General features: G+C 42.5%; 1 protein-coding gene across 7 annotated transcripts in view; it reads left to right on the top strand.

Moving 5' to 3' along the window:
* CFAP61 (cilia and flagella associated protein 61) overlaps nt 1–23,226 on the top strand; it is a 256,494-nt gene that overhangs the window by 34,765 nt on the left and 198,503 nt on the right. For all 7 annotated transcript variants that reach the window (XM_059898316.1, XM_059898315.1, XM_059898314.1 and 4 more), the window contains exon 8: nt 6,341–6,500. In XM_059898316.1, coding sequence (XP_059754299.1) covers nt 6,341–6,500 — 160 coding nt within the window. The remainder of the gene's footprint in view (nt 1–6,340; nt 6,501–23,226) is intronic.

Genomic DNA, 23,226 nt, shown 5'->3' with positions numbered 1-23,226 from the left:
CCTTTGGTGGTGTCATACTTCCTTGATTTTTCATGATCGTTGAGTTTTGCTGTCTTCACATTTGAATAGCAGTCACCTCCTCTGGTCTTTGGAGGAGAAATAACTTCTCTCAGCTCTGCTAGAGATTCTGAGGCTTCCTCAGACCTTCTATGGGTATGCCTGCTCCATGCTTCTTGCTCTCTCTTGTGGCAGAATTCTTAAGCTTCTATGTCTTCTCTGGACCCTGCAAAGCACCAGGTCGAGTGCTTCTATATTCCCAAAGGTGGCACTACAGCTCAAATTTGTGGTCTCTTCCTGGCCCACAGATTGGGCCGACTTTCTCCATATGCTCCTTAGCCATCTGCCAAAGTCTGCTCACGGCACCATTAGGAGTATACACGGGGAGCTGCCACAAGGTGGGCTGGTGTGTGCGTAAGGCATGTGGAGCACTGGGGGTGCTCGTGGGCAGGCTGGCAGGATCCACGGGTGAAATATTCCCAGTAGCTCGTGGGTGGGCTTCTTGATAGAATCCATGATGCCTGTTAATGTCCTCTGGGGGGTCCTACCTGCTGCTGTCCCAGACTCCTTCCACCCCCCCAGTCGTGAGCTCCCAATTTAGTACTCTGGATCTGGCAAGAGAGAAATGAGCCCCTCTGGCAGCATCCTGCATAGCTAGGGAAGCCAGGTGCTCACTTACACAGTCTCCCTTACCCACCACGGGATAAATTAGGGGGATAAATCTTGGCCCTAAGCTGTGCTGTCTTGGAGGATGGGTGTTGTGGGGAAAGGCAGACTGTTTGTCTTACCCACTCCAGGGCATCCAAACTGGTATTTTTTTTGCTCCAATGGAGCTGAAACTTCTCCTCGGGAAACCTGAACTTCATCAAAGGCTCTCTCATCCATGAGTGATCGTCTGAGTCACTATTCTCAGGGGCTCCTGGACTGAGGCTGAGAGAGGTTAGAGCCAGTTCAGCGGCCTCTGCAGGGTCCACAGCTGTGACCGAGGTCTGTCTGCCTATTTCCTGATGCAAAGGCGGGCAAGACTCCTCCCAGGCCCTTTGGTGGATGGTGCTGGATCCCACATCTCCTTCAAAGGCACTTTTGTTCAAGGATGGATGCCGAATATTTGCTGTTGAGCAGGGGACAAAAATACGGGATGTCTTATACCACCATGATGCTGACCTCACTCTGGAGAAGGCTTTTAATTCTTTGGTTTTAAGGTACGAGTTTGAACCCAAATCTCTTGAGTTAGTTCTTGTGAAGAGCAGCTGCAGTGACCTCTTCCCTCAGTTCCTTCCCTCTCGTGTCATGTGTTACAAACTTTCAGCGTGTGTAAATATCAGAGGAAAGTTGTAGGCTGAAAATTGCAGTTCCAACCCCGCAGGGATCCTTTGGTGTCTCCAAAGACACAAATGGAGTCCAGGCTGATCTCTGAGAGGCCATGCTGCCTCAGACATCAGAGATTGCATGTCCCATGGAGATGTGACCACGGGCCTCAACCTTAAATGGAAGGGCAGGAGCAGGACCTGTCAACAGTGAGCAAACCAGCCTAGGATCTGGGAGTGAAACTCTGGTCTTCACCAAGCCCTATCAGGTGTCTTAAGCCTTTTTGGGTTCAAGATCAGTGCAGTCACCACCCTACCACCTACCTGCCAGGACCCTCCTCCCAACCATCTGGGCTTCCTCAGACCTGCCTTTTGGCAGCAGTGTGCTGGAGCTCGCTCACCCTGGCTCACGAGAGCCAGTTGCTAAATCTTTAGGAACTTGGCAAGCTGCTTCTTAAACACAGCCATTGTCAAAAATTAAGTTATATCAACTAACAGTGTAGTAAATTATACTAAAAACAAAATTCATAAATCCTCAAAATTCATTACTTTGTAATTGTTTTACTCTTATTTGTCCTCTTGGGGTCATTTATATCTGTGGTCTCTGCAGAGTGGAAATACTGTGGCTACGGCTACTGCGCATCTTCTCCCAATTCTCTACTCAGTGACATCACACCAAGAGCTTACAATGGGCTGCAACGGGAATATTTACACCACAGAAATTGGCAAATGTGACAAATAAGCTTTTCCCTACAATGCCGATTAGGCATTAACCAGCACACTATACTTTTAGGTGACCAGAGATAACGGGACATAGTACACCAAGCCTGTCCCTTCCCAAACCCGTCCATGGGTCACAGGCCATGGGTGTGGATGCCCTGAGAGCCATGTCTGCACCACTGGGGGACCCTCGACTAAAGGTTTTTAACTGCGAGCACTTTCTTTGACTTAATCGCAACTTTGAAGGAGTTCTGAGTCATCACTTTGCTGCAAGTTGCTTTTCATAACTTTATCCTGGCTGACCTTGACATCTGGTGTTTACTCCAAACTGAGATTTCAGGGCAGGGCGGTTGGAGGCCAAGGGCAGCTCCTAGAGACAGATGGGCAGAGCGTCTGCCTTGGCAGCATCCGTGACGTGGGCAGTAGCGGTCCGAGGAGGCACTGGGGCAGAGCCTGCCAGCCCAGCCATGCCTTTGACATCAGGCAGGAAGGATCAGAGCTGGCAGTGGTCACAATGAGGGTACCCAGAAGGGGTGGGTGACGTAGGGCTTTTTAGATGGAATCATGAACGATGCAGTGCACACGGGCCTATAAATGGACCTGCTTGTGAAGGCGCGGCCACTGCACACGTGGTTTATAGCGATCTGAGCTTTATGCGTCATCATATGGATCCTCAGGGAAAACCAAGGACAACAACAAACTCCCAGTTTGCTCTCCAGTGTGAGATAATTAAAGGCACCTTTGTGGTGGAAAGTATTGGTTACCTGGAAGACAGACAGCAGCCAGCAATCAGTGCCTTTTCACTGTACACGTAAGAAAAAAAAGTCCATCAAATCAATTTATTTTTCCAGAAAACACACACACACACAAAGATGCATTTGAATACTCCCACAAATTCATATTTAAGAACAGTGCTTCTCAAATCAGAGCAGTCATCCCAAAGAAACCCGAAAGAAAAAGCAGACACTGCCACAATACGTCCTCGCTCTGTTGAGTCCGTCATTCTTCACTTTTGTGAATTGTCACAGTCCTGAGATGAAAGATGGGAATATAACAGGTTGCAGAATTGGAGAACGTGAAATCTTTGTTCCTAATGGTGAAACGTGTTTTTCTCATTTTCATCAGAATGTGTGATCCATGCCATTTGAAATCAAATTCCAAACATGACGAGCCATTAGTGTAATAGCTCATTACTAACAGCAGTCTTATAAATAATACATTCTTATCATGCACATGCAGCTCGCCATGAAGCCAGCAAAAGGTATTTCAGGCCATGGAAGTTGCATCGTGCCAGCGTGGCTCTAGATGAGAAGGACATCTCCATGTGAACCAAGATGGATGCCAATTTTCCCTGCCGAGAGGGAGGCTGGCCGGCTCTCTCTGCACATATGGTAGAGGGATTGGTTAATCAGCGTCTGCTGAGTCTTGGGCCTAAAATTACAGAGAAGCCAGACAACTGTGGCTATGCAGCCTTTGTTCACGCGTGCAAACAAGACAAACAATCACTTGTTATTTGGGAAAAAATTAAAATGTGTATTTTGGACTTCTATTAAAGTGTCGATGGCTTTATAAAACAGCTGTGTAAATCCAGCCTTTTACAGCTAGTATTTTGGGGAGCATGTAAAGAAAAGAATATGCATGGAAAAAATTAATTTTTAAAAATTCTTTTTGTATTCCAGTATTTGGGAGAAAGTACAGGGAGTCTTTACTTTTCAAACACATCTTTGAGAACAAGTGGTTTTAAACCAGAAGAGAACATTTGAGAACAAACAGTTTAATACCTAATTTTTTTCTCTGTTGTTTAAAGGAGTGTTGTAGCTTCTTTCTCTACTTTAGGAAGTTAAAGTATTAACCATTTTCTCTGACTGGGCATTTATGGAATGATGCTGCATTCTTAGGAACAGGGAATGCTGACGATTGTTGAGTTTGTTTGTTTTTTTAAATTTATTATTTATTTTTGGCTGTGTTGGGTCTTCATTGCTGCACGTGGGCTTTCTCTAGTTGCGACGAGCGGGGGCTACTCTTTGTTGTGGTGCGCGGGCTTCTCATTGTCGTGGCTTCTCTTGTTGCAGAACACAGGCTCTAGGCGCGCAGGCTTCAGTAGTTGTGGCATACAGGCTCAGTAGTTGTCGCTCGCGGGTTCTAGAGCGCAGGCTCAGTAGTTGTGGCACATGAGCTTAGTTGCTTCGCGGCATGTGGGATCTTCCCGGACCAGGGATTGAACCCATGTCCCCTGCATTGGCAGGCGGATTTTTTAACCACTGCGCCACCAGGGAAGTCCTGTTGCATTCTGCTTCCTGGTTGGAATGGCTGTCTAGAGAAATAAAGTCTGAATTCTGGTGGGATCGCACCCGCCCAGTAAATGCTGGTTTCTTATAAGAGCTGTCAGAGTCAAATCAGTCACCAGAATTTGCTTAAAAGTCACATAATGATCAAAGGAATTATTTATGTGAAATTTATTTATTTTCCTTTTTTCCCAGTTTTATTGAGATATAATTGACACATAACATTTCAAGTTTAAGGTGTCCAACCTAACATTTTGATTTATGTACATATCGCAAAATAATTACCACCAAATAAGATTAGTTAACCTAAGAACTCTGCATTCTCTCTCGCCTCTTTTAAAATTCTAAATGCTTTCCTTGCAGAGAAGAATGAAATACAGAATTACCGATGGAACATAATAAAGAATTTCAATCACAGTCATCTCTCAATGTGGTATTAAAATTTGATAGAATTAAAATTCGTTGTTAATTTATAATATTTCAGTACCAGTAATAGGTACTAGCTCAGCTAGTTACTCACAAAAAGATAAGTTGTTTCCTCTACTCGCAATACTTATGACCCCAAATGTGTTGCATTTTTCCCATACCAGCCAACTCTCCAGCTTCCTAGACACCAGCCGGGTGTCCTACAGTTTGATGCACTTCTGACACTGCCCAGACTTAGCACAGGCCCTACAGTTTAAGGACTCAGGCCCACAAGACTGTCCCCTGCCCCTGTCAGATGTCAGTCACAAGACCCAGGTTGTCACCTGTACTTTCAACTGACCGACTATAAATCAGGGTTTCCCATGACCCCCTCCTCGGGTGTGACAATCTGCTGGAAAAGGCTCCCAGAACTCAGGAGAACACTTTACTTGCCACCATCGATTGATTGTAAAGGATACAATTCAGGAACAGCCCAAATGGAAGAAGTGAGTGGGGGGAGGTGGGGAGGAGGGGGTGGGGAGCTTCCATGCCCTCTCTGGGCTCACCGCCGCCCAGCACCTCAGTGTGTTCACCAGCCCGAAGATCCCGAGCCCCATCATTTAGGGGTTTCTCTGGTGGTTCCATTAACGACTGATTAAATCATTGGCCACTGGTGGTTGAACTCAATCTCCAGCCCCCTTCCCTTTCCCAGAGGTCGAGGGGACGGGGCTGAAAGTTCCAACCCTCTAATCACAAGGTTGATTCCTCTGGTAACTAGCTCCCATGCTCCGAAAGTCACCTCTTTAGTGTAAACTCAGGTGTGATTGAAAGGGGCTTAATTATGAAAAACAAAAGATGCTCCTCTCAGGAAATTACAAGTGTTTTAGGAGCTTTGTGCCAGGAGTGAGGGATGAAGACCAAATATTTCTTATTATGTCACACTGTCACCCTCATCTTGCCACTTATGTGTTCCTCATCAAAGGCCTAAAATGATGAGGGCCATTGCAAGAGGTTCAGAATCAGGTAGGATGCTGGGAGGTGATGCAGTTGTAGGTCAAACACACCTGGTGAACAGGTGCAATGAGTTTATTTCACTCAAAGCTTCCCACCAAACCTCCTTCCTCACATCTCCTCCCCATGAGACCATCCAATCAAACAAATAAATGAGTTTAAGAAAATCGAAGAGTTCCTACCTGATGAGGAGTGAACGACCATGAATTTTCTCTGAACCGGGGGTCAACCAGATGGCTACTAGAACAATGGCCAGTCTTCCTGAGAACCGCATGGTGGAGGGGAGGAGAGTGGATGGGAGGGCTGGGCTTGCAGTGGGGAAATAAAAGGGTATGGGGCAGGCACGGGCATTGTCTAGGCAAAGTTCCAAAGAGTTTTCCCTAAAGAACACCCTGGTGGCCTCCCTAAGTTATATACCCACCTCTGGGATTGCCCACAGTGGTCGTCCACGGCATCGTTTTTTGAGCCTGTCCTGTATGCCGTGCATTGCTCTGGACACTAGGGCTGCTCCCTCCCTCAGACATCTCCGGGTGCCCATGGGCTGGGGCTCCTGGGAGTTTCATGATGAGCATTCACCTGAGGTCGGACAGTCATGCGATGTTTTGGACATTTCAGGTGGATGGTGTAGCTGTCGGGTTCATGAGCGTGTGCTCGAGAGTGAACATGCAGCTCCTGCATGAGTGCTTTGACTTGGGGCCCTTCCACGGACTCTGCACCCCGCATCCCGACGACGTCCTGGAGCCACCCCAAGAGCTAAGCGTTCAAGGAAGTTCAGGTACAGTGGCCATCACAGGAGCGTGTCAGGAATTCAAGCTTTACATGCTGTGCTGTGCTCTTGGCTACGTGCTGGAACTAGGTGGCACCTACTATAGCTCTGTCTCCAGTCCCCTTTCAGGAGTAGTTCCTGGTCCATCTCATCCTTGTGCATGTATCTGTGAGCACAGGGAGTCAGGGGTGCGCTGCGGCCTTGCCACTGCAGCTTTCCTGAATTCAGAACATCTACCTTCAGATGTTCATTGTCAGAGGTAAGCTGTGGGGAAATAATTGATAGCATTTCAGGATTTTACTCAGACACACACGTACAACACAAAACCTGAATATGATGAGTGAATTTTTCAAGTCAGGAACTCGAGAAATTGGGCTTCCCTGGTGGCGCAGTGGTTGAGAGTCTGCCTGCTAATGCAGGGGACACGGGTTCGAGCCCTGGTCTGGGAAGATCCCACATGCCGCGGAGCAACTAGGCCCGTGAGCCACAACTACTGAGCCTGCGCGTCTGGAGCCTGTGCTCCGCAAAAAGAGAGGCCGCGATAGTGAGAGGCCCGCGCACCGCGATGAAGAGTGGCCCCCGCTTGCCGCAACTAGAGAAAGCCCTCGCACAGAAACGAAGACCCAACACAGCCAAAAGCAAATTAATTAATTAAAAATAAAATAAAATAACAAATGTTCAAGTACAATTGGTGTCTAAAAAAAAAAAAGAATTCCCCCACCCTTGGTATCTAATCAAGTTCCTTTCTACCTCCCCTTGATACCTAACCAATTTCTAAAAAAAAAAAAAAAAAAGAACTCGAGAAATTATATTAAGTTTTTGTCTTTTTAAAATTTCTTTAAAATTGAAATATATAGTTGATTTACAATGTTGTGTTAGTTTCAGGTGTACAGCAAAGTGATTCAGTTATACATATATGTGTATATATATACATATATATTCTTTTTCATATATGCCTTTAAGTTTTAATCCCAGCAGTTAGAGTTTCTGTGTTTATGTCTTCAACAAATTATTATGTAATACAGGTCTATTGCAAGTAGTCAATACTTGCACTGATTCTAAAATAATGTCTGTATTAGGATTTTCACCAAGTGAAACTAGGTCATCTCAAACTTGGGTATTTTAATTTAATGAGGTTTTCCTGCATCCATGAGTATCTTTGAGGTTAAGTGTTTCGGTTCTTAAATCAAGCAGATGCAAGGAGAGTGTGTAAATTCACTTCTCCAAACCTGGGTTTCCTCATTCATAGAATAGGAATAGTAGTAATACCTCCCACGTGGGGTCTCGCCGAGACCACTCACATCCAGGGCTTTATTCAGTGTCTCGGGCAAAGTTAGCGCTCAGTCAGCATGGACCATCATTTCGAGTGGTCATTATTATCACTTTGTGGTTGGCCTTTCACCTAGTTGAGTCTTGCCAGGTTAAAATCGGGGCGTTTTGAATTGCTCTACTTTCTTGTGTCTGAGAGATTATACCAAGACTGTTCAAAAAAACAGGAAGAGGAGCATGTTGGGGGCATGATTGACAAGCAGAGGACTTGTTGATCTGAACAACGGCAGGTGTGGGTTTGGCAGATCTTATCCACTGGACGGGAAACCAAGTGCAGGCAGCTCGTCTGAATGTTCACAGTCGTTACAAAGAGCTTGCAGAGCTGAAGCTGGAGAGGTGGTTCCCTTTTGTACTGATGACGGCGCTCTTCCCGAAAGAGAGCTTTGAGGTCTTTATTGTCTAATGGTGAAGGCTGGCTTGCCCTTGCTTCTCAGCAGAGACGCAGGAGAGTTCTGAAGGACTTTTCAGCATGAGACAGTCCTGAACAAAAAGTTATCATTGTCACTTTCGAATGTATCAATACAATATAAATTCTTCTCGAAGGCAGCATTAAGTAAGTTTTATGGCTCAGTTTTCTCATGTCTAAGATGGAGATAAAAATAGTATCGAACCCAGAGAGTTGTTGGGAAGATTAAACGTTAGAATCTACATGATGTCCTTAGCTCTGTGCCAAACACAGAGTAAGTTCTGAAAAAATTGAAGTCGTTTTTCCTCTGCCTGTGACTGTTGTCATTATTAAAAATAAATTGAAAAGATATAGTCCTTTCCAGTGTGTTTCTGAGTGGCTCTGAGGTTACATAGAATGACTCGGAAGTTCCTATCTTAGAAACTTTATGGGCAGGAACAAAATTCAAAATTTAGGCTGAACCCTGGACTTCAAAACACACATAATCTATCTAGTACCTCTGTCTAGCAAAAAGCCCCAGAGATATGGAAGCTGAAAGAAGTCCTACTTCTCTCTACCATCTTTAATATTTTTACTTAAAATTAGTTGATCTAGAACAGGATGGTAAGTAAAGGAGATAGGAAAACTTCTCTTGTTATTTTGTGTGCCTTGTTTATTTTTGAAAATCCAGGTTTATGTTCACTGATGCAAAGATGATTATGAAGTTGTCACTAGGGAGCACTATTGTAGACTTCCAAATAACTCAGGGATGGATTCTCAAATCGTCAGCAGCTCATTATATCTAAGAAAAGAGTCATCAGCACATTTTGCTGCGATCTTCCCATCAACAGCAGCAAAGAATGAGGCTCCAGAGAAAATCTGAAATGTCCTATGATCTGCTGTCCATTTTCTTTTCTGATGAAAGTCTCAAGTTAAAGGAAATATAATTTCTCTAAAATGTGAACTAAAATGCTTGTTTCAATGGGCACACACCATTATGCCCTATGCCTTCAATTTTGTTTATGCTTTTAACTTTTCAAAGGATTTTCATGTATATCATCTCATTTTATCCTCATAACTTGATGTAGGAGAGCTAGGAAAGGTGACACCTGCCCACACTCCCAAAAGGTGTTACAGCTCAACAGGGGCTGACCCAGAACCCAACTGAGGCTTCAGCTTGGCAAGGTGACTTCTTATCTAGGATGGCTGTGATTGAAAACTCCAATGGTGGGTCTGCTACACAAATACATGATCAATTTTTTCATTTCAATGAGTTATTTAATGAGTTATCACTTTTAGGAGTTCTAGGTGACGTCTATGTATATGTGCGTGCACGTGAGTGCTTTGGACAACTTCCATCTTCTGGAATATCCACCTCTGTGTCTGTGGGATTTGCCAGAACTGTGTGAGGCCACTCTGCCCTGCTCCAGAGGCAGGCTGGAAGTGCCAGGACATTGACACCCCAGGAGCAGCCTCTGCTTCCCTATTTCTTGTCCCTGCACCCCTACTGCTACTTTCTCCACCAACTCCCAGGTAAACAGTTGTGCTTGAATCCTTGACAGACTGTACCTCTGAGAGAACACACCCCAAGGCACTGCTGGTCTAGTCTTTTCCCACCAGCTGTGAAAACATTTATTTACACACAACTGACAGGAGTCGGGGTATAAATACCCCAGCTCCCTCACCCCTCGGGTGGGATAGCTCTGAGACACAAGTTTTTTGCTGTTTCTCAACGTTCCTCCAGTATCACCTCCAGCTAGTGATCCGTGTGATGACATGTGTTTTGTTAGCTGCCTTCCTTTCCCATTCTCTCTTCCTCACTTCCCTACTGTGCTTCCTGGAGTCACCTCCCAAATGAACTCTTGTTCTCAAATCCTGGACTCAAGGTCTGCTCTTTTCCCACAAGCCGTGAGACTTGCAATTTCACATGAACCTCCACCCTTCCAAGCAGAATAACAATGTCATGGCTTGACATTCCTGAGCTCACACAGTGGTCCCCCTTCTTTAGCTACTGCACACATTGTGATTGACTTGCTATCTCATCATTTCAGCCATATCAGAAGTTTCCATTGGATCTAAAAAGTGTAACCATACACATTCACTTTGCATTTTACTTGAATAATTTTTACATGATCCCATTTTTTTAGTCACCTATTCTTCATATACAAATTATTACACACACTTGTACATTTGGGTTTTTATCTATTAAACCTTGGGACTAAACTGGAACCAATGTGAACAAAGTCAAAGTGATCTTGGGTGGCCTCGGCCTGCAGCGGCTTGAAGCAGGATTTCAGTTCCCTGACTGGGAATCAAGGTTGGGCCACAGCAGTGAGAGCGCTGAATCCTAGCCAGTAGACCAATATCCAGTGACAAGGCCCTGCCCCTTCGGCTTTGCAGAAATGAATTCCCACGCAGTCAGAAAGTAGTAAAACAAAGTGTTTATTAGGAGGAAAGAGAGTACGTGTGAATAGGCACACGGGCGGACTGAGACAGAGGGTGGTAGTTTAAATCACTTACATGGGGCATTTCTTCTGGGTTTCCTTTGGCCAATCATCTTGCTTTGCCTGGTTCTGAGTCCATATTTGGTTTATCTCAGGGTTCTCCCATGTGTGCGTGCGCATCTCTTAGTCAAGATGGATTCTAGTGGAGAGGACTATGGGTAGGTTGATATCACTCCCCTTTTGACCTCCAAGGAGCCTTTCTGTGCATGTGTAGTCGGAGAGGTCTCCTTGACCTCGAGAATGAGGAATATGTGGTCTTTTATCTCTTATCTGGGCAGGACTCAGCTCTTCTCTTTCTCCTCATCTTGGAGTATCTGTCCACAGGGGACAAACTCCAGCTGCTCAACCTGGGGCCCATCTATCTCCTGCCTCATAAGGATGCAGATTTTGTCCCAGTATAAGGAAAATCTAGTAAAAGTTTATTTTTTATTAAGTGGAGTACCTAGTTTAGAAGTAGCAAGTTCCCCAAATACTGGAAGAATTCATAAAGAGTCATAGCTGCTCAGGAAAGGGCTTTCTGCTTGTGTAGGAGATTGTACTAAATGAAATCTAAGATCCCTCAAATGGCAAGAGTCTGAAAGCTTAGTGAACACGCAGCGGCGACCGTGTGCTGGCAGTTTATGAATATTTTCCTTCAGCGACAATACAATGGCTCAAGACAATATTTTTTTTTCCAGTTGGCTCCACCACTGGCCCTGCCCAGGGACTGCAAATCAGGCTGTCTTTTGTTGACTGCATCATCACAATAAAGACTTTGGAACCAGAATGAGCTGGCAATTTTCTTGATGACGCAGAAGGCAAAATAGGGCACAGCCTGCATTTCCACAGCTGTATTGGCATCGAAACATTTACCAGTTAAAATTAAAAAACTGAAAACAAGTGGAAGACAAAACTTTTGTTTGTCACGTTGGCTGGTGTGACCTGGGGAGTGGGAGTCTCGGTTTTGAAAGAGCCCTGAAAGGTGAATCTCAGTACGTACACAGGGCCCACCACACAGAGTCTCTGTGACCTCGACGTGCCCTTGGCAGGGAGAAATACAATTTCATACAACAGAATCGTGGGCGTCCCGAAGAATATCCAAGGCAGCCCCTTATAACCAACCCACCCAGGAAAAGTGCTGCTTACTCTACCTTTATTTTATTTTATTATTTTTTAAAATTTATTTATTTATTTATTCTTGGCTGCTTGGGTCTTTGTTGCTGCACGTGGGCTTTCTCTAGTTGCGACGAGTGGGGGCTACTCTTTGTTGCAGTGCGAGGGCTTCTCATTGCGGTGACTTCTCTTGTTGCAGAGTGCAGGCTCTAGGTGCACGGGCTCAGTAGTGGTGGCTCGTGGGCTCTAGAGCGCAGGCTCAGTAGTTGTGGCGCACGGGTTTTGTTGCTCTGTGGCATGTGGGATCTTCCCGGACCAGGGCTCGAACCCATGTCCCCTGCATTGGCAGGTGGATTCTTAACCACTGCGCCACCAGGCAAGTCCCTTACTCTACAGTTAAAAGGCCCTTTGAAATATAATTTTCATAACATCTCCATCCAAAAACATGGCAATGTTGCCTTTTAAATGAAAGAAAATCACTCTTGCTGTCAGGAAATGTTTCTTTGTGTCTTGTTTAAATTTCTTTCATGGAACTTACACTTGCTTCTTACCTCAGGGTCTCTCCTCTGCAGGGCGAGAAAATGTCTGGAACAAAGATGGCAGGGCTAAGAAACAATGGCTAAACCTAGTCTGATTTATCGGATGGTGATAGCCCAGGTCTTCTAGCCTCTCTTCCTAAGGTTAGATTGTATATGCCTGGGTGGCTTTCTGTTTTAGTTTATTCTTCTTTTAACTTGGATTCCAAATGTGGATGAAACATTCATCTACAGAGCATAGCAGTATTTCTGCCAAGAGGTTTGCATTCTGTGTCTCAGACCATGTATTTACCACCTGGTACGTTCTGTATTTATTGAACTAGTGACCCACTAGGACTCTGTATATGTTTGCTCGGGCTGTTTTAGCAGAGTACCACAGACCATGGCGCTTAAACAACAGAAATTCATTTTCTCACAGCTTTGGAAATATAGAAATCTGAGATCAAGGTGTCAGCAAGGTTGGTTTCTTCTGAGGTCTCTCTCCATGGCTTGTAGATTCTTTTCCTTGTGTCTTCACGTGGTTTTCCCTTTTGTTCCTGTCTGTGTCCTAACCTCCTCTTCTTATAAGGACACCAGTCACATTGGCTTAAGGGCCCAGCCATCTGACCTCATATTACTTTATCTCTTTAAAGGCCCTTTCTCCAAATATAGTCACATTCTGAGGTATCAGGGGTTAGGAGTTAAACACGAGTTTTGTGGGGACACGATTCAATGTGTAACACCTAGAATCCAGTGTCAGCGGTTCTCTGGAGCCCTGTGGTCAAGGCTGTATGGTAATAATGCCGATCATGGCAACAAGGTCCCTTCTACTTAATGTTCATGAAAGCCTGATATACTGACTCATATTTGTCACAATTTAAATTTCATCTTTTTTTTTTTAACCACCGAATGTCTTTTTAGTATATGAAGGTAACAAAATTGCGTTCTTCTAAAACTTTAGCCACTCTTGCCAACTTTGGTTTTCTAGAAGTAACTATGTGAGTTCTAAGGCTTTGTTAAAGATGTTGACAAAACAAATGAATAATTCCAGACTTATGCCCAGGCTGACATGATTATCTCCAAGGTTGGTGGTGTCGACGAAAAATTAATCAGTCAATCTAAGAAAGAAACGGGAAATTTTATTGGAGCCAAATTGAGGATTATAACCCAGGAACAACCTCTCAGAAAGCTCTGAGAACTGTTTTACCCCTTAGAGGTCAAAGCACAGTTACATAGGTTTTTGAGACAGAGGGCTGTACATTAAATGATGTAGATAGTTTGTACAAAGTGGTGGGTCATTGTGATCACTTACAAGGTCAAGAAGGAATGTTACCTTTTTTTTTTAATTTTTATTTATTTATTTATTTATTTATTTATGGCTGTGTTGGGTCTTCGTTTCTGTGCGAGGGCTTTCTCTAGTTGCGGCAAGTGGGGGCCACTCTTCGTCGCGGTGTGTGGGCCTCTCACTCTCGCAGCCTCTCTTGTTGCGGAGCACAGGCTCCAGACGCGCAGGCTCAGTAGTTGTGGCTCACGGGCCTAGTTGCTCCGCGGCATGTGGGATCTTCCCAGACCAGGGCTCGAACCCGTGTCCCCTGCATTAGCAGGCAGATTCTCAACCACTGTGCCACCAGGGAAGCCCAGGAATGTTACCTTTTAAGGAGCTGTCTTGTGGGTGCGGGGAGAATGTTGCTGTTTATGGTTGAGCAGGTACTTCCGCCAGTGGGGAGGTCTGGTCCATGCATAATGTCGATACACAGCACAGGGGGAGAGAGGAGAACAAGGGGCAGAGAAAAATGTTTATGTTTAAATTTTCCATGACTTGCCTTAGAATACGAATTTTTACTTCATCCACATTATAAACTCTTGCATGGGTTCCCTGGGTGGAACCCCTGGGCTGGTAACATACCAGGAAGAAGGCCATCCAGACTTGCAACCAGTCTTGTCAGGGTCATTGCCCCGGAAGCCTTTTGATTATTTAATAAAACCTAGTGCTGATTTTCCACCTTCATTCAGATACTGGTTTCCAAGCCCTTTTGAAATCTTTAAAAACAGCAGCAACGCATGAGGATACCCTCTGAAGACTCCGTTATTACGCAGAGCGCAGGATGACTGGGAGCCACTGGTGAAGTGATGATTCTGCTGCGATCGCCACCAAGCAGATTCGTTTCTCAGTGGTCGAAATACAAATGCATTTGTATATAGGACCTGGAGGTCTTTGAAAGAAAAGTGGCATTATTTATATTCGTTATGATCGTTATGTACTGGGATTATTTTCTCAGTAGGCGATGTGTCTTTTGCCCATATTTATGAAGCAGGGGAGAAGGCATTTAATGAATTTCAAGAGTGTATTTGACTGTAAAACACACCTCTCTTAGTACATTTACATGTAAATAGCCCTTTTATTTGTTCTCTCTGGTGACCTTTCTTCTTTTGGGGGTAGATCGCACTTTGTTGTTGTTTTATATTTCCAAATGGGAGACTGAATGATAATAATGAAAGATTATGCAAAAAATCCATGTTTAAAATAATGTTGATATGGCACTTGTGTTGCAGGATAATTATAGTAATTTGGCTCTTACACTATATGGAGTCAGGAGTTAGTTGCTAGAAAATACGGTGGTAAGGGTGATTCAGAGGGTTTTCATTCCAACAGGCTGTTTGATCCTGCTGACTTTTCTCTTGAAAATCAATTGCTTGCGATGAATACTCTGAATTTCCCCTTGATTAAATTGGCTGTTGGCGGGCTGCACCCATTGCACTGGGGTCACTGTGAGTTCTGTGTCTGTTTACACAGGGGTTTTGACGACTCTTAAAATATCACGGAGCAAATTTAATCCAAGCAAGCGAAGCAACTGAAGAGGCAATTGCTAAAAATCAGTCTTTGCACGTGGCAACAAGGGAAAACATATTAATTCTAAGCCCAGCGTGAAGCCGGTTAATTTCATTACGGGGTTGCAAGCCTTTTCTCCACTGCATAGTGCTCTGGCTTTGGGTGTTTTCAGACTTCCAGGAGCACGTGGGCTCACTCAGTGGAAGACCGGGGACAGTCACCTTGGACGCTGGTTCCGACTTCAGGTTCATGTTTGACGATGTTCCATTTCCCTTCAAGGTTACTCACATATTCAGATTTTCTATTTCTTTTGAATCAACTTTAGGAAATTAGATATTTCTAGAAAAGCATCATTTAGTATACGAAGGTTAAAAAATGATTAGTGTACAGTTGTGGATCTACATAGGTATGTATCTCCAGTGTGTATGTTTGTATATGTATATATACATACACACACAAACACATATGTATATAACAGTATATATATACTCTTAAAATGATTAAAGAGGACAATTTAGGTGATATAAACAAACTTTATTTAACACTTCATGAAGTAGACAGTCTCTTTTCAGAGAACTGCAAAATGGGCGAGAAAGCAGGAAGCTTTTATAGGATAAAGAATAAAGAACAAGAAAGAGAAAATACCTGATTGGCTGGGGTCCTGCAGTCACCCTTGTTTGGGGTGAGAAGGTCCAGGGTTGGGTTGGTGGTTGGGGATTGACTGAAGGATCGACTGCATTTCTGGTCGTGTTGCATTTACGAGGACACGAAAGTGACCCAAGTTTTGGTTTGCTGACCTGGCACGCCCCCATCCCCACCCTGGGCAGGAGTGGCTCCATCTTGGGCCTAGGGAGTTATTTCAGCTCTTTATATATTATGTCTCCAACTCCGTGTGGAAAAAGACTTGTCTTTTTTTATTGAGTGCTGATTTCAGTCTACATAAAATATTTTTAGAGAAAAGAGAAACATAAGTAAATCCCAAAACTAACTATACAAAAAATTATTCATAATAAGTGTGGGAAAATATTCAGCTTCCATAAAACTGAAATGCACGTTAAAACCCAAGATGTTTTTCTCCCCGCTGTTGCCTACTAAGTTATAAATATGTGTTGTAATTAAGATGCTCGGTTCTAGGCAAGAAGCTTGGCAACTAGTCCTCGGTTTCTGACAGCTATGAAGGTTGTATTTCTGGAATACAGTCCAGAAATGGTTACCAGAATCCATTAAGTGCTCATATTCTTTGACCTCAACTGTAGCAAGTCTGAGGAAATAATCCTAAATCTATAAAAAGATACACGTTCAAGACTTTTCCCTAAGCTTAATCATAATACTAAAAATGAACGAACAGAAAATATCCAAGTAAACAGACAAATTAAAAAACCCCAAATCTCCCTTAAGAGAGGGATGGCTAAACTTGTGAGTATTCACTGGACAGCTATGCAGTAGCCTTTAAATTTATTTATTTATTTTTGGCTGTGTTGGGTCTTCGTTTCTGTGCGAGGGCTTTCTCTAGTTGTGGCAAGCGGGGGCCACTCTTCATCGTGGTGCGTGAGCCTCTCACCATTGCGGCCTCTCCCATTGCGGAGCACGGGCTCCAGACGCGCAGGCTCAGTAGTTGTGGCTCACGAGCCCAGTCGCTCCGCATGTAGGATCCTCCTGGACCAGGGCTCGAACCCGTGTCCCCTGCATTGGCAGGCAGACTCCCAACCACTGCACCACCAGGGAAGCCCTGCAGTAGCCTTTAAAAAGTTTACAGACAGTGAAGGGAAATGGGTACGATATAATCTTACGTGAAAAAAATAAACGCGACGTGAATTGAAGTGTGAGTAAAACTGTCTAAGAAAATGACAACATGGACCTAGTCACAGACAGTTCCTTTTGTTGAAGACAAACTTTCTGGCTTGTAGCTGATTGCAAGAGCTTTCAGGAAAGCATCAGAATAAAGCAATAACTATTTGTGGATGACAAAAGACTTAAATGGCTGTGGCTGAAGACCTTATGAGAGTTCATTTAAAAATTACTCAGTTGACAAGGAAACTTGGTTGTTTCTGTGGCATACTACATTTTAAAATAATAACTGGCATATTGGTAACATTATGTTGTCCTTGTTTAATATCAGGCAAAGCAGTACTGGGACATACGGACTGCAAGGACATTGACAAATTTCTAGGCAATTCATGTAATTCCTGAAATATTTATATTAATAACACTTGCCCATACAAACATAACCTAGGGAAAGTTAAGCATCTGTTCCTGTTTGACAGTGCTTTTCATGCAACTCCACACATCTATTTTTTTTTTTTCCTCATTTTGTTTGGTGGCTGCATATGGGTGTGCCATAGTTATGTTCATTCTGTTCTCTCTTTTTTTTTTAACATCTTTATTGGAGTATAATTGTTTTACAATGGTGTGTTAGTTTCCGCTTTATAACAAAGTGAATCAGTTATACATATACATATGTCCCCATATCTCTTCCCTCTTGCATCTCCCTCCCTCCCACCCTCCCTATCCCACCCCTCTAGGTGGTCACAAAGCACCGAGCTGATCTCCCTGTGCTATGCGACCGCTTCCCACTAGCTATCTATTTTACGTTTGGTAGTGTATATATGTCCATGCCACTCTCTCACTTTGTCCCAGCTTACCCTTCCCCCTCCCCGTATCCTCAAGTCCATTCTCTAGTAGGTCTGTGTCTTTATTCCCATCTTGCCCCTAGGTTCTTCACGACCATTTTAAATTTTTTTTTAGATTCCATGTATATGTGTTAGCATACGGTATTTGTTTTTCTCTTTCTGACTTACTTCACTCTGTATGACAGACTCTAGGTCCATCCACCTCACTACAAATAGCTCAATTTCATTTCTTTTTATGGCTGAGTAATATTCCATTGTATATATGTGGCACATCTTCTTTATCCATTCATCTGTTGATGGACACTTAGGTTGCTTCCATGTCCTGGCTCTTGTAAATAGAGCTGCAATGAACATTTTGGTACATGACTCTTTTTGAATTATGGTTTTCTCAGGGTGTATGCCCAGTAGTGGGATTGCTGGGTGGTATGGTAGTTCTATTTTTAGTTTCTTAAAACCTCCACTGTTCTCCATAGTAGCTGTATCAATTTACATTCCCACCAACAGTGCAAGAGGGTTCCCTTTTCTCCACACCCTGTCCAGCATTTATTGTTTGTAGATTTTTTGATGATGGCCATTCTGACCGGTGTGAGATGATATCTCATTGTAGTTTTGATTGCATTTCTCTAACGATTAATGATGTTGAGCATTCTTTCATGTGTTTGTTGGCAATCTGTATATCTTCTTTGGAGAAATGTCTATTTAGGTCTTCTGCCCATTTTTGGATTGGGTTGTTTGTTTTTTGATATTGAACTGCATGAGCTGCTTGTAAATTTTGGAGATTAATCCTTTGTCAGTTGCTTCATTTGCAAATATTTTCTCCCATTCTGAGGGTTGTCTTTTCATCTTGTTTATGGTTTCCTTTGCTGTGCAAAAGCTTTTAAGTTTCATTAGGTCCCATTTGTTTATTTTTGTTTTTAGTTCCATTTCTCTAGGAGGTGGGTCAAAAAGGATCTTGCTGTGATTTGTGTCATAGAGTGTTCCGCCTATGTTTTCCTCTAAGAGTTTGGTAGTGTCTGGCCTTACATTTAGGTCATCACACGTCTATTAATTTCTGATATCTTTCTTTTACAAGGTAAAAGAACAGATCCTTTGAGATTTTCTAAGGGGGCTCTCTGGAAAATCAATTCAAGATCAAGCTTTTATTTAGGATTTGATTTTGGGAAGACAAAATACCAAAGGTTGTCAAACACCTTTAAAGGTTTGAACACCTGATTTTATAGGACCACAAGTCACTATGAAAAAATACCTAGTTACCTATTTAATCAAAATAACACTAAAGAATCTAAAAGTAACTATAGGAGGTGACATGGTTGTAAAAACAAACAAACTTTAGCTCTTTTAAAAGCAAGAAGACTTAGTTCTCTTAGTCAAGGACATAATAAAGGTCCACATAAAGCACAGGAAATTATTCTAATAAGACATAGAGTCTTTGTTTCCTAGGCAGATTACTTAAAAGGTAAATAAAAACCTTTGCTATGTCTCATTAAGATAGACCAATAACCCAAGAAAACTTTGTTGTTTTAATAGAGGAAAAGCCAAATTCTAGTTTTGCATTCAAGTGTTATTGATACTAAAGCTCATTAAAAAAAGAAACCTTATAAGTAAATCTGTCCAACCTTTACCAGCTTTGACCAACCACTTAACATAAAATTTCATTCCATAAACCATCTACAACTTTCTGTATCATTCAGGTTTTGTCCTATTCCTTCCATTTCTTATTCTGAAACGAGTCAATTTCTTTCTTTTTTACCTTAACAAAAACACATTCTATGTTCTTTGCGTATTTTTCATACTAAATTGTTTCCCTTTATCCTTAATATTTCTAGTAATTTCAATTATATATGTTGATTATAATTTTTAACCATTATAGCCTTCATTTTATAGAGAAAATGAGGAAGTAGACAATTGTGGATTGTCTATCATATACTAACATTTCCTAGCAGACTAGCAAATTTCATGAATTTCATAATTTTTAGAGGTATATGCTTCTTTACAGCACAATTTTTTGACATGGCATATCCAAATAGCTTCATTAACAGATGCAAATATCTTTAACCCCTCTGTAAAAAAAAAAAAAATAGAAGCCAAAAGTATATAAACTTAAACTTAGTAATGAATGTTTTAATGTTTTATCTTCTTTAGAAATGATTTAGAAGTTTGCTAAATGTTTATTACTTAATTTAGCATAACTCAAGTGTAGACAGTCTTGGGGTGTGGTAATGAAGAACGGGTCCTAGACAACTTTGCTCAATTCCCCACTTCATGTTGGTGTGCCTTTCACATTTAGATCTACCATCCACATGGAATTGATTTTCATGTGTGCTGTGGCAGAGGAATTGTTTCATTTAAAAAGTATAGATATCCAATTGACCAAGCACCATTTACTGAAAAGGTCATCATTTCCCTCATTGTAGTGCCACCTTTGCGTAAATCAATTGCCCATATTGTATTTGTGGGTTGATTTTTGGGATTCTTCACTCCTTTTTTTTTTTTTTTCTAATTTATTTATTTTATTTATTTATTTTTGGCTGAGTTGGGTTTTTGTTGCTGCGTGCAGGCTTTCTCTAGTTGCGGAGAGCAGGGGCTACTCTTCGTTGCAGTGCACTGGCTTCTCCTTGTGGTGGCTTGTTGCGGAGCATGGGCTCTAGGCGTGCGGGCTTCAGTAGTTGTGGTGCGTGGTCTCAGTAGTTGTGGCTCGGAGGCTCTAGAGCGCAGACTCAGTAGTTGTGGCACATGGGCTTAGTTGCTCCGCGGCGTGTGGGATCTTCCTGGACCAGGGCTCAGACCTGTGTCCCCTGCATTCACAGGTGGATTCTTAACCACTGTGCCACCAGGGAAGTCCCCTCATTGATTTTCAGTTGTTCTTCTTTTCTAAAATGAGTGTTTAAACTATAAGTATTCCTCTATGCTTGGATTTAGCTGCACCTTACAAGTTTTGTTTTATAATGTACACATTATCAATATTTTTGAAATTTCATTTTATTTATTCTTTGGCTCATAAGTTATTTAAAAGAATATTTACTCCCAAACATATGGGGATATCCTATTTATCTTCTTAAAAAAAATTTTTATTATGGTAAGAACACCTAACATGAGCATTACTTTCTTAAATTTTTAAGTGTACATTGGAGTTTTGTTAACTACAGTCACAGTGTTTTCAGCAGATCTAGAACTTATTCATCTTGCGTTACTGAAACTTTACACTTTTGAATAGCATCTCCTCATTTCCCCCTCCCCCCAACCCCTGGCAACTACCATTTTACTCTCTGCTTCTATGAGTTTGACTTTTAGATACCACATATAAGTGAAATCATGTAGTATTTGCCCTCCTGTAACTGACTTATTTCACCTAGCATAATATGTTCAAGGTTTATCCATATCATCACATGTTGCAGGAGTTCCTTCTCTTTAAGGCAGATTAATATTCCATTGTTTGTACATACCACGTTTTTTCTGTCCAGTTGGATAGTCTCGTTATCTTTTTATCACTAGCTTTTAGCTTAATTGCACTAAAGTCAGAGAACCTACTCTGTGTGATTTTGACCCTTTAAATTTTGTTGAGCATATGGTCAATCTTGGTAAATGTTCCTGGAGTCCATGAAAAAAGTGTATATCCTCTAGTTGTTAGGTGCAGGGTTCTATATGAATCAGTCACGTTTGATAATAATGTCAAATATTTTATCCTTTTGACTTCATCAATTGTTTGAACAATTCATGAGAGGTCTGTTAAAGTCTCCTGCTTTGATTGTGGATGTACCAATTTCTATTCATAGTCTATAATTTTTAGTTATGTATTTTGAGTCTGTTATTAGGTGCATAATTTTTAAGTCATTATGTCTTCCCTGAACTTAAAATAAATCAGTTATGAAGTGTCCTTCTTTATCTCTAGTGACATTTTTTGCCCCAAAGCCTACTTTTTCTGATTTTAATATGGCACACCTGCTTTCTATGATTCATATTTGCATGTTATATCTCTATCCACTCTTTTATTTTCATCCTTCCTATTTCCTTACATGTTAGATGTATCTCTTATAAACAGCATAAGTTTGGTTGTTATTTTTATCTAGTGTGACAACTGTTGTCTTCTAATTATAGTATTTTGTTCATTTACATTTAATGTTCTTATGGGTTTATATCTACCGTCTTACTTTATAGACGTCCCCTATGTTTCTGTGTTTTATTCCTGGTATTTTGTATTTGTGTCTTTTTTTCCCTTAGTCTCACCAGTGTCAATTTAATTGGTATTTTTCAAAGAACCAGCTTCAGTATTTACTTGATTCTCGCTGTTATATTTTGTGACTGCATCAGTAGTCCATTGCCACAATAATGCTGCTAACAAACAACTGCAAAACCACAGTGGCATCCCACAATAAGTGTATTTTGCTCATGCAGCTGGGGTCAGCTAGGCAGCTCTGCTGATCTTGGCTGGGTCTTCTCACGTGTCTTGGGGTCGGTTGCCTCTTGGCAGATCTAGGCTGGCCTTGGCTCTGCCCCATGTGCCTCTCGTCCTGTAGCAGGCTGGATGGGGCATGTTCTCATGGTGACGACAGAGCTGCAAGAGACCAAGTGGAAATACACAAGGCTTCTTGAGGTCTAGGCTTTGAGCTAATACATGTCAGTTATCCGAAGCAGGTCCCAGGCTGAGCCCAGAATTGGAGTGGAGGCCACCATATGACAAAGGGCCTAAACAGAGCGAGGCTGAAAAATCAGCATCATGATTACAACCCATGTTCACAAAAAAAGAATAACACTGGTGATTTTTGTCATGGCATTCTTTCTCCCGTCCTCAGGAGACACAAACTCCAGTTTAGCCTGTTGGAGGCTAAAACCTACAGTCTCATGTCAAGACAGTGGTCTGGGAATTACCAGTGCACTGAGCTCAAGTTCACTGTACTCTATGGCTTGGAGTCTGCACTGCAGTCCAGGAGGGAGTCACTGTTTCCTTGAACAATATGGAAAAGCTCATTGTCCTGCTTTCATGCGGCCTGCGAGTGTTTTCCTTTGTATCATTGTAGACTTCATCATCAACCTCTTGCTGTTCATTCAGCTAATACATCCCATATACTAGCCTTTGGGAGCCTGGTCTAGTACCTGGTGAGCCTTGCACGGTCTAGTGGCAGGATAAACATGCAAGACAAATGAATTTATAATCAGAGATTTGTTTTGAAGGGTAGAAAATTGTGGTGGGACCACAGCAGAGTTATACCTAAGTCATCTTGGGAACATTAACATAGACTTCATAGAAAAGAAAGCTTTTGAGTCAAAACTTCAAAAACAAATTGGAGCTTTCATAAAGATTTTCCTGGCAGAGGGAACACAATGTGCATGTGCAAAATAAGGAGGTGTTAGAGACCAGGGTGTATGAGGGGAAAGCACCAGCTCAGTGTTGCTGAAGCGGGAAGTGAGGGGGTGGCAGGAAATAGGAAGCAGGACAGGAGATGGAGGAGAGG

The sequence above is a fragment of the Balaenoptera ricei genome, chromosome 15 (assembly GCF_028023285.1).
Source record: "Balaenoptera ricei isolate mBalRic1 chromosome 15, mBalRic1.hap2, whole genome shotgun sequence".
NCBI lineage: Eukaryota > Metazoa > Chordata > Mammalia > Artiodactyla > Balaenopteridae > Balaenoptera > Balaenoptera ricei.
The sequence above is the reverse complement of the archived record's forward strand: the minus strand, read 5'-3'. Positions and strand labels throughout refer to the sequence as shown.